At 44.8% G+C, this 19,929-nt stretch overlaps 1 protein-coding gene across 1 annotated transcript in view; it reads left to right on the top strand.

Moving 5' to 3' along the window:
- CELSR3 (cadherin EGF LAG seven-pass G-type receptor 3) overlaps nt 1-19,929 on the top strand; it is a 690,139-nt gene that overhangs the window by 437,920 nt on the left and 232,290 nt on the right. Inside the window, exons 10-14 of the mRNA XM_086948740.1 lie at nt 313-498; nt 1,842-1,952; nt 3,207-3,375; nt 8,389-8,530; nt 17,413-17,533. Of these exons, the coding sequence (XP_086804866.1) occupies nt 313-498; nt 1,842-1,952; nt 3,207-3,375; nt 8,389-8,530; nt 17,413-17,533 (729 nt within the window). The remainder of the gene's footprint in view (nt 1-312; nt 499-1,841; nt 1,953-3,206; nt 3,376-8,388; nt 8,531-17,412; nt 17,534-19,929) is intronic.

Genomic DNA, 19,929 nt, shown 5'->3' with positions numbered 1-19,929 from the left:
TTGCTGGACAAGGTATGTTGTATCTTGTGTTGAATGATGTGCTTCGCAGCATGCTCCTCAAATTAAACAAGACATATCTAAAGGCATCTTGCGTAGACTGAGAATGTTAATCCTGCATCATGTTTATTGATGTCTTATGTTTATGGATGAGTATAGATTTGTAATTGGATGCGTAAGAGAATGCAGCCTTGCTGAAATGTCCTGCTCCGCAGTAGAACCAACTGTCCCCTTGTACAGTCCAGTGTACCCCGCGAGTCCTTGAACTGGATTTCAGGAAGAAACTATTTTACTTTTTCGTTTGTCCTTCCACAGCTGGTGTCCGGTCTCCTTTCCTTCTCGGTGAACAGGGGCAGCAGTCGCACCAACACCCTCCTCCTCGACCAGATGATGTTGAGTGATGGAAAGTGGCACGACTTACAGCTGGAGCTGCGAGATGTGCGCAGCGGGCGTGAGACCCGCTACATCATCACCGTCAACCTTGACTTTGGGTTCTACCAGGTCAGTGCTGTACCAGGGACTTTCAGAGCAGGCAAGGGTATGATCCCAAGCCACGACCTGAGCAGTCGTCACAAAGTCTTCACATGATGGAGGAAATGTCAGAGTCAATTCCGTATAACAAACAAAGCAAAAGAATGTTCATGGTCTGTCTTTATGTATGTATATGATAGTGCAAACCTAAATGCGAGAAAACGGGATGCAGTATCCAGGATAGGGTTTTACAGGGAAGAGCGAAAAAAGGGAAGGAGCATAACGGAGCATAGGCTGAGGAAGGGTGCACGCATGTGGCATGGGCCAGCAACATCATCATGTAACTTTGACTTACAAAGGTCTCTTGGTTTGTATCTGAAGGGTAAACCTATGTTTCACTTTTTGATGGTTACTGAGAACTTCTAGTGCTCCTAATCTTTGATTTTGAATCCTAAAAAGCAGGTTTGTTATTCATGAAACTGCGTGTTAGTTTTTAGGTGTCCACTGCTAATTCAGATCCATTTTATCAGCACCACAGCAGCATATGTAGGTATTCAGGCAAGATGGGGGAACCAAGAGCCCCCCTGGCAAAAAAAAGCTCATACCAGTCCCGCTCCCTTTGTCTCATTGAGCAATTTCTCTCTCTCCATCCATCCTTTCTCCCTCTCTCTTTCTGTACTATCTCTCTTCCTCTGATCACATTTTCTCTACCTTCCCCCTTCTGCTCTCTTTTTTTTCTCTCGGTCTCTTGAAGCCTCCTGTGCTCGCTGCAGTTAACCTCAGGAGCTGAGCAAAGTGACAGAGACACCAGGAGCAAATCTTCTGCGATTATGAGCGACTGTGAAGAGGAGCGTTTTATGTACTAGAACTAGTACTTTGGAGTCAGGCTAGGTCCAGGGCAGTTAAGCTGGAAACTGTGATTGCATCTGCATGTGGGGGTTAGAGTGTGCCAGTGATCCGTCTCAGTAGTACAGGAAGGCACTATGATCTCATGGAGGTGTGCTGTGCCTGAGGCCTAACGTCTGTGCAACAGAGAAAAGGCTCAGCATATAAAGTTTCTTTTTCAGATTGTGTAAATAGATTGCAGGAATGTTAAACATCTTCTTGACTAAGACAGGTTTCATTCCAGCACAGCCTGGTATGACTTTGTGTTGGGAATTCAAGAAAACCACAATTCCCATTGAAACTGTTGTACCAAAACTGTTGAGAATGTAGGGGCCCATTACAACAGAAACAGTTCATATGAACTGAGTTGTGTGTTGTTTTTGGATCCAAATAGAAGAGGCTTATTTACGGAGTCTCCTGGAGATGTGTGCCTGAGTGTGATGACGTGAATTCTTGAAAAAATGCCATTCTCTCTTTGCCTCCTGCAGGACACTGTTGTTGTTGGGAATGAGCTCCATGGTCTGAAAGTGAAACATCTGCATGTTGGAGGACTCCTGGAATCCGGGGAGGTGCGGAATGGGATGGAAGGCTGCATACAGGTGAGAGGCTAACCTTGATGGTCTGGGAGAGGGCAGCTGAGCCCATGAGGTGTGCGGAAGGGCATGGAAGGCTGCATATAGGTGAGGGGCTAGCCCTGCTGATCTGGTGGAAGAAAGCTGAGGCCATGGGGTGTGTCGAATGACATGGAAGGCTGCACACAGGTAAGAGGCTAACTGTTGCTGAGTTTCAGATTTCTTCAAATGTGCTCTGTCCGCACTGTGACAAGACTCCATGTCTGAAGCACACCTTGCATCACGGGTTCAAAGATATCATCCTGAGGGGGTGGTGTGATCTTGCTTATTGTGGTGTGCCTCAGACAAGGAGTCTTGTCCCAGTGCGGGCAGAGTGCAAAAGAAGAAATCTGAAATACATCAATCTTCCCCTCTTTCTGCATCTTTCACAAAATCAGAATAACAAGACTGTAAAGTATGCATCACAGGATTTAATCAAATGTGGCTTTTGTGCAATGTTAAATCTGGCAAATGGGGCTGTTTTTCGAACCATCCACAGAAGCGGCTTGATTATTAAACAGATCAGCACTTCGAACCCATAGTTTACAAAGAGCCACGGTTTGCAGAGCTTCCCAGGTTATGTCTACTCTAGAGTGAATTAAGTGTGCCGCTCTATAACACAGAGCACCAATGGAGGCTCGATTATGATCCTTTCAAAATATGGGCCCACATTGTTGCTACTAGTGTAAACCGCCTTTCCCTGATGGCAATAAAAGTTCAGGAGATATCGTCAGAAGATACCCAGTACCACCAGACCAACTCCCGCTAAGACATATGTTTTCATGATGGTGCAGGAAAGAAAAACAGCCTGGTAAATGGAGATTCAAACTTGTTTTCCTTTCCGCACCAGTAGGGTCAAGTTAAAAATTATGGGACAAGAATCACTGCTTTAGACTAGTTGTGCATAAGGCCCGCTCTGTTTTTCACAAAGTTGCCTTCATAGTCCATGGACTCTCTCTACATAAAGCCTCCAAGCCATCCTTCAACTTCTGTATCGAAGGCACCAGCACAGGTGTGCCATATCAAAGAATTAGGACCAACATAAGCTTTAATTAATGCGCATATGAAATCCACCCCAAAAGACCCATTACATTAGGACTTGGCCTCTCCTTACAGTCTTGTCCGGAGTGCTCGCCATTGTACTGAGGCCATAGAACCCAGCCTCTCTCACTGTGTCATGAAGACCCCAAAGGTAGAATTGAGTCTTTTCACCATGTGTCATCGTTTCTATTTGTGTTTCAGGGGGTGCGACTGGGCGACACTCCAGCAGGGATTACATTACCCAAGACCAGCAGCTCCCTAAATGTTGAGGCGGGATGCGTTGTGCCCAACCCTTGCGACTCCAGCCCGTGCCACCCTAACAGTGTGTGCAGAGATGAGTGGGGGTCCTATACCTGTGTTTGTGAGCCAGGTAAGAGCACAGACTCCATAGACTTTGTTGGAATTTTTTTATTTTTATATGTGTTCATGTAACCTCAAACCAGAAGATTGTTTTAGTGATCGCAAATAACTTTCTGTGTTCCTTCTGATCCACTAATATATGATTTAAAGCTGCACAGCATATTGCTGTTATGTTCACTAGGACCCTCTGAACAGTAAAAACTTAATATGTGGGGAGGGTTTAGGGTGGTAATGGGAATATATGATGTAATGTGCACTGTGTGTGAGTGTAGGCAGAAGAATAAAGTAATGATCCACCGCAGCTCCTGTGTGGCATCATTTATGTCCTGGGCTGGGGAAGATGCGACTACTTGCGACGAGTAGGGGAGACCCCTCTTGTTGAGAGTTTGCAATGAGACAGCAAACTACTCGTGTGTCCCATGTGTGCCCAGAATCAATGCAGAGCAGTCTGCGACCGCATTATGTGGAGTCAAAGCCCTGCTCAAGCCCATACACAGCCGCAGAAGAACTCAAAGGCCCTACAGAGGAGCATATTCAAAACGCCCACAGACAAGGTGGTCGACAGAGACGCTGCGCCACGCACCAAATGGAGAGCAAGAAATAACTATCACATCAGCAAGGTACAAGAAACCGAGAACTTACGTACGATTGAAGCATACTGCGACACATGCTTCGAAGGCAGCTTCTGCTTGCAGTTGTTGTCGGAGCCAACCTGCTTCGCAATCACCTTAATGGCATGTTCCAACACAATGGTGGCAAAAGAGAGCACTAAATACAATGCAAACATGTTCCTGAAGCCACCACTGCCTTTCAACACTTCTAAGAAGCAAAACATTAGTGCCAGGTGGGCTGCGTGGATCGAATGATTTAATTACTTCATAGATGCACTAGAGAAAGAAGATGACAAGAAGATCATAAAATATTTGAAAAACCTTGCAGGTGATGGAGTGAAAGAAGTGCTACTGAATATCCCACAGACTGATGTAAAATCATACCAAAAGGTAAAAGAAGCACTGGAGGCCAAGTTCAATCCAATCCTGAATGTAGACTATGAAGGGTATATTTTCAACCAAGCATCACAAAAGGTTGGTGAAACAATGGATGAGTTGAAAGACTTGATGCACTCACTAAACCATGTGCCTCATAGTCATTGATGGCTGCCTTTCAGATTCAATCGGAAGACACATGCTGAGAAAAACACACAGTCTAGAGAAAATGCAGATCGCTGCAAGAGCAGAAGAATGAGCAGGCCGACAAGCTGCTGACATGGAAGCAGGAACCACACATAATGAGTTGCATGCATAAACAAGATGTTGACATAAGTCAACATTGTCAAAGAAAACCAAGATATGCTTCTTATATGGATTTTTGTTTCCCCATGAAGGTAAATGGTCAGCCATAGGATACGTCTGCTAAGGTTGTGGGAAAGAGAACCATTTTAAAGCTGTGTGTCGAGCTAAAGAAAAATCAAGTGCATCACTACAGCAAGGAAAGATGGATGCAGGAACACTCCAAGAGCATTCTCACCATGCCCCTAAAACCAAAAAGCAACATCAGCTACGACAAGTCGAAACCGGGCAAGATCAATCTTCATCAAGCTCATTGTAAAAAGGTTCTTCAATGTCACTATTGAGTACCAGCGAAGAGGATAGGTGTGCGCTGATGATATCTACCAAGGGAACTTATGTAACAAAAACAACGTCTCAACAGGTAATGTTTGGAAGACCGTTAATAAAACATGCACATTAGTAGCAAAAAGGAAGGACACGGAGACTCAAAGGATTTATGAGTGATACAAGGAGCATTCTGTATTTAGAACATGTATCAACAAGGGAACAGTATCAGCACTATTTACATTGGATGTGAGAGTAACCCGAAAACACCTATGCACATATGTGCTCGCAAAAAACAAGGTGAACGGCGCAAGTGACACAACGGAGAACAGCACGGGCAGACAATAATAACAGTATTTAGAAGAGATCGTAGAAGGACCTTCTAGCGCAACACTTGGCACAACTCTACCGGTCACAAAATTGTTAATTCCATGTAATTTAATTTCTGTAACAAACCACTCTTGAACCGAAAAGTCTCTTTCATGCCTGTTCTAAATACAGAATGCTCCTTGCATCACTCATAAACCCTTCGAGTCTCCCTGCCCTTCCTTTTTGCAACTAATGTACATGTTTTATTAATGGTCTTCCAAATATTATATGTTAAGACGTTAAGACATAGCTGCAAAATCGGCCCTGTACCAAAATTGGCCGAAAACCGGCCCGGCAAGGAGCTCGGTGGCAACTCACCAGTTGTTGCATCCAATTTTTGGAAACCCGAAGGCTAAAATGCCCCCTCTCATCGAGAGGTGGAAATTAAGACTGCAAGAGTATGATTATGAGATTGTGCATAAACCTGGGAAGGATCAAAACCTAGCAGATTACTTTTCATCAGTGATGCTACATCATCACAGTACAAAAGGGGGTGGTGATGGACGGAGCATCTGAACCAATCAAACACTCACACCCAGTCAACAGATCTGGGTTTTATCCATCACCGTTCTTTAGCCCACTCTGCCACCCCAGTTCAGACATGGCCATATGCAAATCAGTTTGACCCTGTGCCTCTAGTGAACAGTCCAGCCCGAACTGCCAAGCCATGCCTTTCCTGGACCGGAAACAAGCTTCCGAGGACCGGTTTCTGGCATTTCAGCCGTCTTCAGCCCGGCTTGCTTGAATCCAGTGGCAAAGTGAGCAAGGGACTCACGTCTGAGCATACCCTGCCAACTTATGGCGAATAAAGTGGTACAAAAGGGGGTGGTGATGGACGGAGCATCTGAACCAATCAAACATCCAAGACAGCTGAGGCATATCTCAACTTTATTGTGAGATCCAGCACACCAGCGGCTCTGTCTATGGGACAAATCATTGCTGCCACCAATGCAGACAAAGTCATGACCATAATCAAATAACTTATTACCACACAATCATGGAGAAGAAGTACCCATCCTCTTGCAGATGATGTTGAATTCCAAAAGTTCAAAAATGAACAGGATGAGTTAGCAGTCACAAAAGAAGGTGTTATACTGCGAGGCTTGAGAATCATCCTACCTGGAAGCCTAAAACAGCGGGTCATCGTAGCCACCAAAAGAGCCTTAAGAGATCAAATGTGGTTCCCTCTGAAAGATGAGCAAGTCAAGAGGGAGCTGAATGTGTGCCACATTTGCACTTGTTTGGCCCCCAATGTGACCCTGCACCCAGTGACAATGTCTGACCTTCCTGCCATGCCTTGGAGAAGGTTGTGGTTTATATTTTTTGGACAACTTATCTTCGACAAGCCATGACAAAGTCATAGAATGGCTTGATGACATCTTTGCAATGTGGGGTATCCTCAAAATCCTTAACTCTGTTAATAGCCAGCCCTTTAACAGCGAAGAGTTCAAAGAATTTCTTGTTCTTGTCTGGCTCAACATCAAACCCCAAAAGAGTACACCCTTCTGGCCCCAAGCCAATGGTGTAGTTGAACGATCCATGGGCTCCCTCAAGAGGATCATTCAAGGAGGGTCCATGGAAGTAACTAATCTGAACCAAGCCATGTGCCAGGTTCTCCGGTCAAACGATCAGCTCCTCACTTCACAAATGCCCAGTCCAGCCACCTTGTTATTTGAGAGAGCCATCACAACAAAACTACCCCAATGGACCCCGGATCGATCAGTGAATACTGACAAGTATCGAGACACCGACACGACTTGGAAAAGGAAAATTAAAGCGCATGCAAATCAGCGTAGCCATGTCCAGGAGACAGTGTTTGCAAAGGAGACTGGGTACTGGTTAAGCAGAGACGAAGATGGAAAATGGACATTCCTTGTCATGGTCAGCATATCGTCCTGGATTACCCATCACTCGGGACATATCACATTTAAAACACCCATCACTACTCTTGTGAAACGACAGGTGGGGCAACACCGCCAGCAGGCCTGGCTCAAGCTCCTGAGCCGGCAGACAAGTGCAAACCCCTTGCCGATTAATCGAGGAAATGTGATTTTAGCCAAGTCACCCACATTTATTTAACAAAGGGGGATATGTAGCATATTGATGTAATGCACACTATGGCCCTTGTGGGCGGACTCTAAACAGGAAATACGTAATATAATGAGAGGTGTTAGGGTGTAGGTAATGGAAAGTATGATGTAATGAGCAGTGTGTGTGAGTGTATTTGGAAGAATAAAGTAATGATCTACCGCAGCTCCCGTGTGGTGTCATTTATCTGCATGCGCCTGGGCTGGGGAAGACACTACAGATGCCAGGATTTCGCTACTCACTTTGCTTAAAAAATATACCTGTTTTTGGTTAAGTTTAAAACTTGAAACAGCTCAGTCAGAGCACAAGTTGGAAGCCCTCCTGTGGCCACGCCCACTTCCTTTACCTCTTCAAACGTCATTAGAAGAACCTGCCCCTTTGCAGCCTTTCACCCATATGGAAATGTACCATGCCTGGCCAAACCTGCTCTCTGCTCTGTTTTAAAAGACAGACGTACAGGAAATGCAAAAGTGTTGTGATATATGCTTTTAACGATTTTTCAATGCAGCCTGTTAATTTTATACATTTTGCAAATGCTTTGCAAATTCATTTTATGAACACTGTTTAATAAATATTTGGTTTTTTGAGAGTAAAAATGCTGGTCCTCATTTTGAACTCTGTGTTACCGCGGGCACGTGTTAGGAATATATTCTAGCATGCCAGATTTTATTTTCGTGTGGGACGTATCCATTTATTAATATTGATTATATATATTGTAACACAAAGTAAACAAAAACGTTGTGTTAAAAGTGATGCATACAGTTGATATTATCTGATGTTCTCTTTAAGTATCACGTCCGGGTTTCTGCAGACTCTTAAAACGTGGACAGAGGGCTGGTATTTTTCTCTTGAAAGGTTGGCACCCATCGCAGCTCTACTACCACAGAGTTCTGTCAGCCGTCTTGTTGTTTTGATTGCCTTGGATATATTTTTTCCTTGCTGTTTTCCTGCAGGGTTCTACGGTGCGAACTGCGTTGACATATGTCAACTGAACCCGTGCGAGAACAAGGCTCTTTGTCGGAGGAAGCCAGACTCTCCCAAGGGCTACGTCTGTGAGTGTGGAGGCAACCATTTTGGGCAGTACTGCGAGCACAGGTGAGAACGAGAGGTGTTTCAAAGAAAGGTCCTGTTGTTGACAGTAGATTGGACCATCCTTGGGTATGGGCAAGTTGCGTCGAGGCCCGGGTCGCCAATATTCCGAGGGGCGTAGCAGGGTGCAGCCAGACTTAATGTTATGCAAACAGCGGCTCGTCCATCCCACTTGATTTCAATTGGGTCCCGTTAAAGACTTTGTAATCAGCCCTTAATGTACCTCAGCGTAATTGTTATCAACCCTCTGCCCTCCTCCCATCTTCCTCACTCCTCCTGCCATCACACCGCAGCGACCCCCACTACAAACACCACATGGACGCTGCCCCGGTCAATCCTGTAAAGGGCCGGCCCTGACAGTAGAAGTAACACAAGGAATGTGCTGAGGCACACACCAGTAGAGGTGCTGGAACAATTTTTGGAGTGTGGGTGCTGCCATTAATGTTATATCACTGAAGTCATAGGGATCGTGAAAGATGAAAGCATCATACAATGAAACAAGCGTAGCAAATGTGCCGCGCCCATTCAGCAGGTGAGTAGTACGGGCGTGGTATGGAGCCCGTCGTGCATTTTGGAACACTGGCGTGGTAGCACACTTTCATTTACAGACAGTACATTTTTCATTGAAATTCCCATTAAATTTGCATAGACATGCATTTTTACTAAACTACACAGCTCAAAAAAGGCAATGTATGGAAATCGGGTTTCAGCAAATAGTTATCATTTGCGCATCACCAAGTAACGTGTCAAGATTTGTTTGAAATTTACAAAAATGTTTGTTTCCATCACTCACACTGGCATCCTACAGTCTTTCCATTCGGTTCCTGTACCCCAGCAGGATTATAACCCAGATCACTTTTACAAAATCCTCTCACTTTGCTGTCAGAGAAGTAAAAGTACACAGACCGAAATTTTTCTTTTGGCTTTGAACACACAGGTGACAAGGTAAACACAAAATGTAAAAGCATCTTTATTGCTCATTCACCTTCTGAACTCCAGCATGATTATTTCAGGGGGTGCTGCAGCACCCTATCACCCCTACTTTCAGCGCCTACGTCCACCAGGGCAGAGTTCGAAGCCTGAAGCAGGCCTTGCATGTGACTGGTCGACAGACACGTGTATGTTTCCATGCAGACTTGCCCTGTCATCCTGACTGTAGCCTCACTCCCTGTAGAACGAGTAACGAGTAACTTATTACACTAATGGCTCATTTCACAAGTGTTTCCGTGAGCTCAGTGATTCAGCTTAGATGAGGCTGTGCTGAAACCCTCTTCGATGCTGTCTTACCAAGTAAGACCCACAAAGGCTTTACTCTTTCACTTTTAGTTCTCGCTTCTCTAAGGTTTTTCATCCCATGTGCACTTTTTGTCTCTCCCAATTTGGATTTATTGTTCTTCTATGTTTATACTGCATTTGAGATTTTGGATGTGATATAATTTGTTTGTGAAGATATATTTATAAACTAATTTATAGAAATAATTTTTTTTGCCCCCTTTCCGGTCCCCATTACCACTAAGGATTAAGGGGACAAAGTAGGCCCTTAAGTTCTATATATCACTTGCGATAAAGTACATATTCTTTTTCTCGTGAAAATTCACTGGGCTAATTGACTCGTACCATCTGATCTGGTAAATAGACCATGAGTTGCCTGTTCCTGCGATGGTGGGTGTGCGGGCCACCTCTGTGTGCCTGTTCAATCAGACCCTATACAAATGATACTGTAATGTGTGTATGGTACCTCGGTTTTTTGTGTGTTGTTCCTGTTGCCATGAAATAGTGTTTGTAAAGCTCAACTGCTGCTCGAGGCATGCAAAACATTGAAAACAAACAAGCAGTGTCAAGGCGTGCTTTACCAATGCTCCTGCCCACCACTGCCAGTATTGACTCTGACAATGCTTGTACGATTGTGGTGCAAGCATTGGCAATGTCAGGAGCTTTGAGGGCCCACCTAGGAATTGTATTTGTATGGGACTTAAGTTATACCAAGAGCTGTAAGTGAACTGGGTTGTGCCAGTACTCGGCACCGGTAGGAAAATAAGCTTTGGTAAAACTACTAGGTCTGGTGGTGGTTGCCAGCCTTTTAACTTTGTTAATGCTTGCTTTGGTGTGGTTTTTGCAAAACCTCCTAAAAGTAAAAAATATGTTTGGTCTCAAAAATCACACATTGCCATAGTTGTCCCTGCATTGAAGGAAACTACTCTATGCGTAGATGTGCTCCTTGTTAAAGGACAGCATGCTGTCACTCATATTGAAGTTAGCAAATGGGTGAAGTGACCTGACCCAATGATCCATTTTGTAGTGAGCAGAAAAGATTATGAATGGCACAATAGCAGACCAATGGATGAAGAGGGCTTTATTGAAGACCCCTAAAAGTTAGTATATTGTACATATAGTTTTAGTAATATCTACAGGCCTTTGCTAATGCAAGTACTAAAAAAACGATATTGAAACAGGTACCTACCGGGCCCTGTATACTTGGGCTTCACTTAATCAATCAATCTGAACATTTGTAAAGCGCACTACTCACCCGTGAGGGTCTGAAGGCGCTGAGGGAGGGAGGTGCTGCTACTGCTCGAATAGCCAGTTCTTGAGTAGCCTCCTGAAGGTTAGTAGGTCCTGGGTCTGCCGTAGGAGGATGGGAGGGTGTTCCAGGTCTTGGCGGCGAGGTGGTAGAACGATCTGCTGCCGGTGGTCACTCTTTGGATGCGGGGGTCAGTGGCGAAGGCGAGGTAGGCGGATCTGAGCTGGCGGTTCGGGGTGCAGAAGGTGAGTCGTCTGTTGAGTTATGCCGGTCCGGTGTTGTGGAGTGCCTTGTGAGCGTGGGTGAGGAGTTTGAAGTTATTCTCTTGTTGACGTTGAGCCAGTGCAGGTCTCTCAGGTGGGGTGTGATGTGGCTGTTATTTCGAGGATCAGGCTTCACTCACCTCCAAAATAACAAGCATTTACAATGCAACGGTTTCGCCTGTGCAAAAGTTAGAGCTATTGGCATTGTAAATGACAACATTTTTATTTATGTGTTGGTTTTGAAAACAGATAAATAAATGGCATTGTCATTTACAATGCCAATAGCTTAATCTCTCGCAAATGCCACATACACACACCAAAAAGAGAGCCCCCCCACACAGAGCCCCCCACACACACACAGAGCCCCCCACACCCACACAGAGCCCCCCACACACACAACCACACAATGCCCCCCCACACACACAACCACACAGAGCCACCCACCACACACCCACACAGAGCCCCCCACACACCCACACAGAGCCCCCCACACACCCACACAGAGGCCCCCCCACACATCCACACAGAGCCCCCACACACACTGCAAGCCCCCCTCATACTGCGAGCCCCCCCACCCACCCACACAGAGCCAACCCCACACACTGCGAGCCCCCCCCACACACTGCGAGCCCCACAAAGCACATATTACTGTAACCATTTGAGGAGATAATAGGTGCAGTAACAGCAAATTTCACAGCACCTTACGCTGGGGCAGAACTAGCCTGTGAGGATGGCGATGATGCTCTGAATGCCAAACCAAAATGTAATAAAGGCGGGCCCTACTAAAGGGGGTTTACTAACAAAATAGGCGTAAAGTCACCCGTACAGCCATGTGTCTGCGATCGCCTACAAGAGACAGTGTGTATGCAGGCAGGCACAGGGTGGTAGGTAGGGGCACATCAGACATGCAGTGGGACAGGCTTCTCATGAGATGTCAGCTCTGTTGGTTGCGTGCTGCCAAGTTAAAAGAAATGACCCCCTGGCTGGGGTCTGCATGGGAAAGGCACCGATCGCCCTGTGCGCTGTTCCAGGGCCCGGGGGTGCCCACTGTACTGCTCTCAAGCGGCAAGCCCATGCGCCTCCTGCAACCTTCCGAGCCCAGACCAGACCCTCAAACAGTCATGTATGCTAGCAAGATACACCTCGCTCACGTCAGAGAAGTGGCGGGGTCTGCAGCAAGCCCCGCCCTCCCTCGCAGCTGCAGCACCACCCGGCAGCTTTGATTCACGATTCTCCCGTCTCGTCTACACTCCCGGAGCTGGGGGAGGGGGCAACTAGGAATGTAAAATGTCACTACGCTTCAGTAAAATCTACCTGCAAGAGCTGCTGACTTTGGAACGGGAACCAGGTTCAGTCTCGGCGCCAGCGGGGACACGTCAGTGGCTGGGGAGCCGCAGTGGGCGAGCCGCGGGTTGTGCCCCCAGGAACACCGGGCGAGCCAGGCACAGGAGTGCAGTCCTGACCAGTCCCAGGGATCGCTACTGCCCGGCCGCCATCTTCGGAGGAATGACAAAACAAACCTTGGAGAGAAAAAAAAAACATCCGGCCACCGCCGCATGACATTGTTAAAGGGGCGGAGAAAGAAAAAATCCGCGGAACGCCCACGAATCTGCTCGGACAATTACAGACAGATCTCTCTTCCAATGGCTAGCCTCCATTTATGGAGCTAGTCAATGGAAGAGAGGCGGGAGAAAGCCCGTACTGCTTAACAAAAGATTTCGCCTGCGCGACAGTGCTGCGCAGTGGACGCCAGGCGAAACCTAAAAATGAATGCCACGTGACAAAAAGCAGTTACAAGTCTTCCTTTAATTGGAGTTAGAACGCTACACACCTTCTAAAGACTTCTTTGTTGCTTTCAAAAATGGAAAGCCAAAGAAGTAAAACTAGTTGCATATAGCGAATCAGTACCATCAAAAATAATTAAGATGCTTGGGAGGAAGTGAGTTACTCCTTTTCTCCACTCATCTGGGCTGATGCCTCAAGGCTGTTTAATTCTAATGGCGATTAGACGGGGGATCATACACCCTCCCCCCACTGTTGCCTCCCACAGCACCGCTAAATTGATACTGAATCCATCCAAAACTGAATTCCTCCTCCTCTCCTCCTAACTTTCTCCTCCCCCGGTTCAATCATGGATGGGCCAGATGAATCTACTGAACAATAAACCCATCATTGTCGACAGCGCAAAATCCCTTGGTGTCATACTCTACACAAAACTCAATCTTCTCTCCCACATTAATTCAACTACAAAGTCTGCTCGATACCAACTGCGCCTTCTTTGGGGGATTCGTCGCTTTTTCCCGGAGCATGACCTTAAATCCCTGGTCCAATCGCTGGTCCTCTCCAGACTGGACTACTGCAATTCTCTTCTTACCGGCCCCCCCCAAATCCCACCTGTCCCCCCTTAAGTCTGTTCTCCATTCAGCAGCTCGTTTCATTTATGGGTCCAAAAGAAGCGACCACATTACACCCATGTTATCCACCCTCGCTGGCTTCCAATTGAGGCAAGATCTTTCTACAAGACTGCCTGCATCACCCACAAAGCCTTGCACTCCTCCTCTCCTCACTACCTGGCGAATAAACTGAAACTCTCTGGAGGCTGTAGACCTTCACGAAATGCAGAAAATCTACTGCTTGAACCTCCCACTTTCAAGAAGGAAAGATCGATGGCCCAATCCTTTTCAGGCAACACAGTGAGATCCTGGAACTCACTCCGCCTCAGTTCCAGACCACCACCTCCCCCGAGGCCTTCAAAACTGACCTCAAAGTTCTCCTCCTTCAAAGACACCTCCAAGGTTAATTCATGCCCTCTCTATTATCTGAAGGAAGACCTTTTAGTATAGAAAAGTTATATTCTCCATGCCTATGGAAGTGCCTACCCAGTGTGTTCTTGTGGTTTGAGAGTCTGCCATTTTTTGCAGTATTACCCTTTTACCTGTGTTTGGTACTCTTTTGTAACCTGCACACGTCACTTTTCTCTGTAACACACTGTTTGCTACCTCTTACATTCTGTTTGCTTTTGATACTTGCACAAGTGCCACCATTACCTATGTAACGTTTGTTCTTGTGTTTGAGTGTCCTCCATTTATTGCAGTATTATACCTCGACTTGTACTTTGTACGGTTTTGTAACCTGCACACATGTAACTTTTTCCTCCTGTAATGCACCGTTTGCTACCTCTTGTATTTTGTTTGCTCACGATTGTCACTTTTGCATCATGTGACTTAGCGTTTGCTTTTGTAATTTGTTCACTTGTAATGTTCTCATGTATCAGTTCTGTTCCTATTGTGAAGCGTTCTGACACCTTCGAGTAAAGTCCGCGCTATATAAAAACGCATAAATAAATAAATAAATAAAATAAAAAAAATAATTTAGGTGGAAATGCACCTTTTTAAATCAAATTATTTTATTACAACTGATCCAACATTTGTATTCTAAATGTATTTATTTCATTTTGAAAGGAGGAATTCCAATTCCTGCTTTCTCACTTCTACACATTTAACCCTGAGTGTTAATCATGATTTTTCTCCATTCCATCCATTACCTCGTACTCCATGTTCTGCCTCCCCTACTCCCTTCCATTAGTAAACACAAACTTACTTCGCTTCCTCATTTGCATTCCTTTTTTTCTTTTTCCTATTATTTTATTGGCCAGATTCCTTCACCTTCCAACTCTTCTAAGAATCTTGGCTTCATATTTGATTCCAACTCTCTTGCATTGCACTGATCAACAAATTGACCTATTGAATGATTATTTTATCTGGGCTTACTGCGTAGTCTTTCCATTTCTAACTTTAGACCATTGCAAATGGGTCACCCAGTCGTCCTCTCGCCTGGACTACTGCATTCTCGTATTCTTCAGTTGATACAAATCTTCTTAGAAGTCCTTCTCGCAATCCGATTTCCGGTCACTTCCAGGATTTTCAGTGGGTCTGACTCCAGAGAGACTATATCTCCAAAGTCATTTGCATCTGTCATAGCTCTTTGGGTGGCAAAGGCGCTTACTGTCTGGACGTGCATTGCCCCTTATCATCCAACCAGGACCCTGCGCTCTGATTGTTGGTGTTTTATTTCCACCCCTAGATTAAGCAAGGTTTGTGTGGGTGGCCTTTCCTTTTCGCATCTAAGCTCTAGGACGTCTTCATTTAGCTATCAGATCTAAACCCAACTCCTTCGTGCATTTCACAAAAAACATGGCCCTTCGCCTAGAGCCTTTGCTGCTGGTGTTTTCCTTTGTAACACCCATGCGTGCCCTAGTAGTGTATCTGTGTGCCTTTTACAAATTCTCTTAATTCATTCCATCATTCCTTTTCTGCCCTTGTTTTCTAACTACTATGTACAGTTTTCCTTTTCTCACCAATTTTATTTATATTTGTAATTCGAACCATTTTGTATTTGAACCAAATATCATGAAGTAAATCCCTCTACTTTTTAAATAATCTAAGGGTAACCGTGTGCTCCTCTGTTTGTTCATAAGCTTACCCACTGTTAATGGCGCGCCACGTTTTTTAGGATACAGGACAAGTGAGCTGATTGTGGGGAATGTGGGGTTGTGCTTGAACACATACATGTGTAAGTGTATACCATGGTACAAGAGTGTTTGCACATTCCACTCTTTCAATATGTCGTACAGATCGGCCCTTTCTGTGTCAATGCAGAATCCACTCTTTCAATATGGCGTACAGATCATCCCTTTCTGTGTCAATGCACATTCCACTCTTTCAATATGGCGTACAGATTATCCCTTTCTGTGTCAATGCATATTCCACTCTTTCAATATGGCGTACAGATCATCCCTTTCTGTGTGAATGCACATTCCACTCTTTCAATATGGCGTACAGATCATCCCTTTCTGTGTCAATGCAGAATCCACTCTTTCAATATGGCGTACAGATCATCCCTTTCTGTGTCAATGCATATTCCACTCGTTCAATATGGCGTACAGATTATCCCTTTCTGTGTCAATGCACATTCCACTCTTTCAATATGGCGTACAGATCATCCCTTTCTGTGTGAATGCACATTCCACTCTTTCAATATGGCGTACAGATCATCCCTTTCTGTGTCAAAGCACATTCCACTCTTTCAATATGGCGTACAGATCATCCCTTTCTGTGTCAATGCACATTCCACTCTTTCAATATGGCGTACAGATGATCCCTTTCTGTGTCAATGTACCTTCCACTCTTTCAATATGGCGTACAGATCATCCCTTTCTGTGTCAATGCACATTCCACTCTTTCAATATGGCGTACAGATCATCCCTTTCTGTGTCAATGCATATTCCACTCTTTCAATATGGCGTACAGATCATCCCTTTCTGTGTCAATGCACATTCCACTCTTTCAATATGGCGTACAGATGATCCCTTTCTGTGTCAATGTACCTTCCACTCTTTCAATATGGCGTACAGATCATCCCTTTCTGTGTCAATGCACATTCCACTCTTTCAATATGGCGTACAGATCATCCCTTTCTGTGTCAATGCATATTCCACTCTTTCAATATGGCGTACAGATTATCCCTTTCTGTGTCAATGCACATTCCACTCTTTCAATATGGCGTACAGATCATCCCTTTCTGTGTCAATGTACCTTCCACTCTTTCAATATGGCGTACAGATGATCCCTTTCTGTGTCAATGTACCTTCCACTCTTTCAATATGGCGTACAGATCATCCCTTTCTGTGTCAATGCACATTCCACTCTTTCAATATGGCATACAGATCATCCCTTTCTGTGTCAATGCACATTCCACTCTTTCAATAAGACGTACAGATCATCCCTTTCTGTGTCAATGCACATTCCACTCTTTCAATATGGCGTACAGATCATCCCTTTCTGTTTCAATGCACATTCCACTCTTTCAATATGGCGTACAGATGATCCCTTTCTGTGTCAATGTACCTTCCACTCTTTCAATATGGCGTACAGATCATCCCTTTCTGTATCAATGCACATTCCACTCTTTCAATATGGCGTGTAGATCATCCCTTTCTGTGTCAATGCATATTCCACTCCCTTGCTGTGTCAAAATATCTACTGTCTGTACCTGAAAGATACAGTGACGAGTTGGTATACGTAAAAGATTTGTTTTCTTCTCAGGATGGACCTGCAGTGCCCCAAGGGCTGGTGGGGGAACCCCTCCTGTGGACCCTGCAGCTGTGATGTGAACAAAGGGTTTGATCCAGACTGCAATAAGACCAACGGGCAGTGCCACTGCAAGGTAAGGGTGGTATGCGGGTGATAAGGACCTTTGCTTTTTCACAGGCTAAAAATCCATCACCTACAAACTTCGAGTCAATGTATTCAACTTTATTCTCATCGAAAGAGTCTATTGTTATCCGTCACATTAAACCAAGTCAGGTTCATGGTGTCCCATCTCAGCTACTTTCTTAAATGAAAGTTCTACAAAATCAGTAAATCTGTGCCAGTCTGCCTTTAATTTTCCGCTTGCACTGCTACTTCTGCTGCGTACTCATACCACTTATCTGATGAGCAATACTTATAAGCAATACTTATAATGATATTCACATGGCTACTACTACTGTTAGGACTAGTGGTAAGACCAAATATTCCTGTTAATACAGGAAGCACATCTTGGGCTACAATAGTGGCTGTTGCTATTAGGGGGACAGGCACCACTACTCCAAGCACCACTTCTAGATTTAGTGAAACTAGTATCACTGCCGGCATTAGAACTACTATTGGAACTGCTAAGATGACTACTGCAACTGTTACAACTACTGTTAGTACCATTAAACAGATCCTACTACTAATACTGCAAGGCGTTCTGCTGCTAAGAGTCCCCCTTTGAGTGCCTTAGTTACTTTTGGTGGTACCAACAGAATCGCTGCCGTACCTCCTGCTTGTCCCACTAGTAATTTTAAACCTACTAAGGGTACTACATCTAATGACTCAAGAACTTCTGAATTTACAAATGGTGGCATTATTACGGGTTCCAGTAAAGCTTCTGCTACGATGACCAGTACACCTACAACTTCCTTTCAATAAAAGATCACCCCTAATGACCCATTGAGACTTTATCTAGTTGTCTTTTTGATCATTTTTGTCAGAATGTTTGAGAACTTGTTAGTAACTCAGAGTAAATATTGCGCAACAAAACTGACTCAATGAAAAATGTTGTGCTTTAGTTAGAATTCTATGAGTTGACCTAACCCCTGTCTTCAAACATGACTGAGTGAGATTGCTTCTCTTAATCTTAATAATATTCCTATTTTGAGAGAGTTGGGGTGACCCTTACAGACACACAACACTTTCCCCCATTCTTAAATTGTGCTGCAAGAAGACAGGGGTGAGCTGGATTATTTGAGCAAGTTAAGCTTTCTCGCGGTGCTATGCCTCTCAAATCCTTGTAGTGGTACTGAATATATCTGAGGTTTAGATCTTGTTTCTACGTACAAACAGATTTCTCTATGTAACCAATCATAAATGTGGAATATTAATTATGCAAGTTGTACATTTAAGAATTAGGGCTGAACCCTTATCTTTATGCACCTACAGATTTCTCTACGTAACCAAGTATGAATATAGAATATGAATGATAAAACTTGGAACGTTTAAGAACTAACTTTTCCCTATGCAGTTTACAATTTACATTTTGAAACCTATGGTGTTTTGTCTCTTGACGTTTATGCTTGATTTTCCTGGAAATGTGGTAAATGCACCATTTAATTATATACAATGGCGGCTCCTCCGCAATGGCAGCAGAGCGTCGCCCCACTGCTTGGCTCAGAGCCAGCAAACAAAAAAATAAAACAACGTTGTAGCATCAATTTATTTTTCACTGCCAGCTGTGAGCCAGCGCTGTAGTGAGGGGTGGGGCCGAGGCATGGGAGGTGGACGAGGAGTACTATGTGCGCACCACAAGTAGGTTCACCAAAACACACATGCGCACTTAGGTTTCACCAGCCTGGCAGCATTGAGCAGGAGCTGGAGAAACCCCACAGAGGCTGCCAAGAATAGAAAAGGAAGGGCGACGCGGGAGGCGAGGCGACCTTCGGCTTCAAGCAAGTTCTTTAAAATAAAATATTTTATTACTAACCACCCCTCCCCCACAAAGCGACCCATCCCGCGTTCCCCCCACCCGCCTCACCACCCTTTGTTTGTGGCGGCCACCACTGATTATATTCAGAATTGATCTGAGTCTGCCAGGATGGTTTGTGATAAAAAATATGTTATGTTGTGAAAGGTCATAACACAATAAAATATTCCCTGTAGTCTTTGGGTTTAATTTTTCATCCAGAGTTGGTTTTCGTCCCCCACTGAAGTCTCAACAAGCGCAGAAGAGTGGAACAAGCTTTCACTTTTGGTTACTGATAGGCCCAAAAACGAGGGAGTAAGGACCGCAGAAGTAGTTGGGTGGGAGCCTAGCTCCAGGAGTGATGTTTGGGATCTAAATCACCAGGGACACTGAAGATTGGCTCACATAATATTTGAAGTTGTTTTAATCTCACTTCTCTCTGTACTCCATCAACTGGACCCTATAAGAGCGGTAAGCATTTACATCGAGCGCACCAAAGACCAACAAGAGGTTGACTAGTTTATTGTGTGGTTGTCTGGGGCAAAGAAAGGAAAAACAGTGCAGAAAAGGACTCTGTT

This window comes from Lissotriton vulgaris, unplaced genomic scaffold (assembly GCF_964263255.1).
Source record: "Lissotriton vulgaris unplaced genomic scaffold, aLisVul1.2 SCAFFOLD_410, whole genome shotgun sequence".
Taxonomy (NCBI): Eukaryota; Metazoa; Chordata; class Amphibia; order Caudata; family Salamandridae; genus Lissotriton; species Lissotriton vulgaris.
Note: the sequence above shows the minus strand (reverse complement) of the source record. Positions and strands in the feature narration are given on the sequence as shown.